General features: G+C 35.4%; 1 protein-coding gene across 1 annotated transcript in view; it reads left to right on the forward strand.

Moving 5' to 3' along the window:
• Positions 1–3,629, forward strand: part of cflara (CASP8 and FADD-like apoptosis regulator a) — a gene marked incomplete in the record, with an annotated part of 6,884 nt that extends 3,255 nt beyond the window's left edge. The window contains 6 exon segments of the mRNA XM_014016733.1: positions 700–737; positions 829–862; positions 1,050–1,096; positions 1,193–1,271; positions 2,587–3,085; positions 3,162–3,629. Coding sequence (XP_013872187.1) covers positions 700–737; positions 829–862; positions 1,050–1,096; positions 1,193–1,271; positions 2,587–3,085; positions 3,162–3,291 — 827 coding nt within the window.
• Positions 3,630–4,437: the final 808 nt, after the last annotated feature.

Genomic DNA, 4,437 nt, shown 5'->3' on the forward strand with positions numbered 1-4,437 from the left:
CTGGTAAGACAGAGTGAAGCTGAAGCAATGCCGTAAAGCGGTACTATATTAGGTTTTAAAGTTAAAGCAGTAAAAGTCATAGGTTTTTATCACAAGAAGTCTTTCTGTGACAAACTAGAGAAGACCAAAGGTAACCATGCAGACAGTAAACTGGGGAAAGTTGTGTTTTTTTATTGATTGCCTTTACAGTAAAATTAAATTGTTTTTACACAGTTAGCAAATCTTTACAATTGAAACACCAGCTCAGCGTTTCACAATTCTAACACCATAGTTCACAGTAGTTCAAACAAAATACAAAAGGGTACAAAAAGATATTGTAATGTTACTTCTTTACCATTCTGAAGCATTGACTTTTCAAAAACAACCACACCTTTTAACCACACATCCAGCAGGTGAGCAAACACCTTTGCGGTCAAATGAAACTCGCCCGTCAGGTGAAAGCACTTTACTGATCTGCACAGGGGTGGATTCAGCACACAAGGAGGCAATGCCTCAGGAAGCAGGGGTGTAGCGACGTAGCTCCTATCAGAGCTCTCACATCTATGCTGGGAGGTTCTTCCCACAATGCCTTGCAAATGAGGATTAATCCTGTGATGTTATATTTTATGTTATATTTCTGTAAAGAAATGAGGAGGAAAACAAAAGGGKTTTTTTTATATTCCAGGTGTTTGCTGATTAAGTGTTTGTGTTTTTTTGCAGCTCAGCCTTCGCCTCAACAGCAATGTTCTCGAGCTGCTGTGAGTAAAACCGTGCATGAGTTTTTAAATAATTCACCTCATTTTAAAAAGCTAAATATATTAAATACAACTTCTCTTTTGTTTCTTATAGGAAATTAAACAGAGACTTCATCAGCAGTGTGATGGTAAGAAAGGCTATAAAAAAACCAGAGATGAGGAAATGTTTTTAGCTGTGTTCCTTTCAGCCCTCTGTAACAGATAATGGCATTGTTTTTCAYACGGGGCTTTGTGGTTACTAACAGCGGGAAAGCCCTGCGAGAAACACAGGTGTTTTACTTTGTTGTGCATTTTGTCATGTTGCTCTTTCAACAGCCAAAGTAGTTGTGTCGTTGCCTGTATGCAGAGAGCCAAGCAGAAGGGTAAATGTCACGCTTGCATTGGACTTTTTATTACTTTACAAATGTGAAAAAGCWATAAAAGTGCATTTCTAAACACATCTGCTCTTTCTTCTTCAGAGTCTACTTGAACAYTACAACTTCAACACAAACCCCAGAGGAGTTTGTGTTATTATAGACTGTGTGGGCCAAGATGGAGGTGAGACACTAAGCTTTTTAATTTGGTTAATGTACCAAAACAACTTTAAATACATTTTGATTCTAAAACCATTTAATGTAAAAGTACAGAAGTATCCACTGCTTTTAGCTACCATTCTGCTTGAATAGCTTTTGGCTACAATTTAGCTAATTGTAGCTGCAGGTTAGTTTAGACTTTATTGAACGTAATGAATTTAAAAGAATAAACAAAGTTATATACAAAAGAAAAATAAATTTAAAACAAAAAGCAAACAAAAAAACAAGAACAATAATGAATTATATTTACATGTTCAAAGGAGTGGGTAGAAGTATAATCTTATTTTTTACACCCACCCCTCTTGCATCTAAAAAAAAATCATCCATAATTACAACTTATATAGAACATTGTTTCTTTTTTTATATTTTCTACATCCATATCTCTAACTTAAACAAAACATTCGTTTTTTTTGCATCCATAATTTTTAATACAATAACTTTTTTTCTTCAATAAACCATAATACAGGTTTGATGATTATTTTTCCATCTGTTCTTGTTTTAACTTGGAACAGTCTAATTAAAAAAATATCTTCAAAAAATTTGACTAAAGTCCTTTAAGCACTCAGCATTTTTTTTTTACCTTTAAACATTCAGCACAAAACCATTTTTAGCAAACATACAAGAGAAATTTAGAGTTGAAAACAAAGTATAAGTAGTGGAAACTAGTAAATGCATGTCAGCCCCTTCTTGACCCAAAAATAATCTGTAATTTTCACAAAAAAATTCATAGCACACTCCATAAGATTGCCCCATACATTTGTTTTCATGCAAAATTGGGGGAAAAAAAATCTGTAATTTACAGACAACTCAACATGTCTGTAAATGAAATATCAGGTAAAAGCAGAACAGAATCCTGAAACCAGAAAGTTCTTGTAAAACTGGGTTTGGAATACGAGGAAACTAAAGGGACTGAAAATGAAAATAGTCTGGGAAAAGTGAAACAGATACACGTTGGACACAAAAAATGCACAGAAAACCAGTTTGTGTTGGAAAGTCCCTCTTGCTGTGTGTGAAACTTAAAAACGAACAGTCACTATAGAGCCACCTCATTTTTTTCTATAATAATGGGATCTCTCTGTGTGGAGTTTGCATGTTCTCCTCGTGTTTGTGTGGGTTTTCTCAGGGTACTCGGGTTTCCTCTCACAGACTGAAAACATGTACAATAGATCGCCTTCAGGCCCGGACCTCCTTTGCAAAATAGATCCGTGATCTCAATGGAATTTGTTGAGTTAAATAAAGGTTAATAAACTGTTTTAATTGGTGTCCGTTTTCTCATTCAGGAATGTTAGAGGAGACGTTCAAGGCTCTTCACTTCAGCGTCCGCCACCTGAAGTGGCTGAGTGCTGAGGACATCCTTTCATCCCTCAGAGACATGTCTAAACAAAGAGACTACAGATACGATTGTTTTGTCTGTTGCATCATTAGTCGTGGTTCAACTAACTACCTCTTTGGTACGGACACGTATGACAACAGTTTACCCATAGACCTCATCAGAGGGCTTTTCACTGCAGATTCTTGTCCCATGYTGGCCGGCAAGCCAAAACTCTTCTTCATCCAGAGGTACAGCGTTGCAGATTTGGTTTCCTGTGCGACAGCAAACTACCAGGATGAGAACATAGAGGTGGATGGTTGTAATGGGCAGCGATCACGTAACATCCCCGTAGAAGCTGATATATTCTGGAGTCACTGCTGGATGGATGAGTGTCAACTAAAGCARGCGCAGCACCACTCTGTTTATCTGAAGGCCCTGACAGACGCCCTCTGCAAAGCCCAAAGGAGGTAAAAACAAAACACCCAACAGTGCGGTGAATCTTAGTACAACAGCTAATCTGTTCTTTTATTGTCATCCTGACAGGAAAACAAGTCTTCTTGATGTTCAGATGGAGCTGAACGGGGCCATCTTTGAGCACAACAAAAGAAATCCTGGAGCAGCTTACAACATTGATGTGAAACACACTTTACTGAAAAATCTTTACCTGGAATAGAAGGGTTACAGTAATTTTTACTGAACTTCTATTTCTATTGTACGACAGAGTATTAGGGCCACACAATGAGATTTATTTTTAAATTATGAGAATAAAGTCATAATATTACGACACTAAAGTCGGATGGAAATAAAACCATAATATTAACAATCCGAAGCATACGTCAAAACATCAGGTACAGTATGTCTGAAGAGACATAAAATAACAAAGTGTCAAGTAACGAAGAAAAGTATATTTATAATGTCGTAAAATTATGAGATTAAAATCAATATTATGAGAATAAAGTCGTAATACGACACGAAAAAGCATGCAGTTACTGCATTAAGATGAGGAATGTTGAGCAACTTGTCAAGTTGTTCTTTAGTATTGCTTAAAATAAATAGTTGATCTTTTAGCACATTAGCATCAAATTATCAGTAGCAGGGCTTGGAAATTGTGCAAACGATTATATGATAAACTGAAGCTGTAATTAATGGATGCATTGACAGATTTATTCTGCACGTAGCTAATTTGGATGAAAGCATATTAATTTAACAGTGACCCAAGTCATTGCAGACTACTTTAAACACAGACACATGACTGTCCACAGAAGGTGTGGGGAAAATGAGGACATGAGTAACAAAAAATGGACACGTCATGTAAGATTATGACTTTTTTTTCATAATATTCTGACTTTGTTCTCATAAAATTGACTTTATTCTTATAATATTATGACTTTATTGTTGTAATAATGCGTAATATTTTTTTTTGTTGTGTAGCTCTAATACTCTGTCATACTATTCCACTTAGATACATCCAAAACTGCTAATGAAGAACATGTTTTATGTGGCTACACTGACACCTGCTGGTCATTCCTTTACACAACACAATCCCTCTTGAAGGACAAACACTTATTTAACCTTACTTTTAAATATTTATTATTTCATATTTAACTTTTTATATTCTTAAATTAATTTTTTACCTAAATGACTGAAAACTATTCCTACCCACATAATACAGAACTTATCAGTGATCAGCAAAATCTGTATCAAACACTGTGAATAGCTAATAAAACGCGACCATTTTGTTTTATATTAACTTCACACTTTGTACAGTCTCACAATATCTAATGTTTATTTTTACTTTTCTGAATTTACACCTTTTATG

This window comes from Austrofundulus limnaeus, unplaced genomic scaffold (assembly GCF_001266775.1).
Source record: "Austrofundulus limnaeus strain Quisiro unplaced genomic scaffold, Austrofundulus_limnaeus-1.0 Scaffold152, whole genome shotgun sequence".
NCBI lineage: Eukaryota > Metazoa > Chordata > Actinopteri > Cyprinodontiformes > Rivulidae > Austrofundulus > Austrofundulus limnaeus.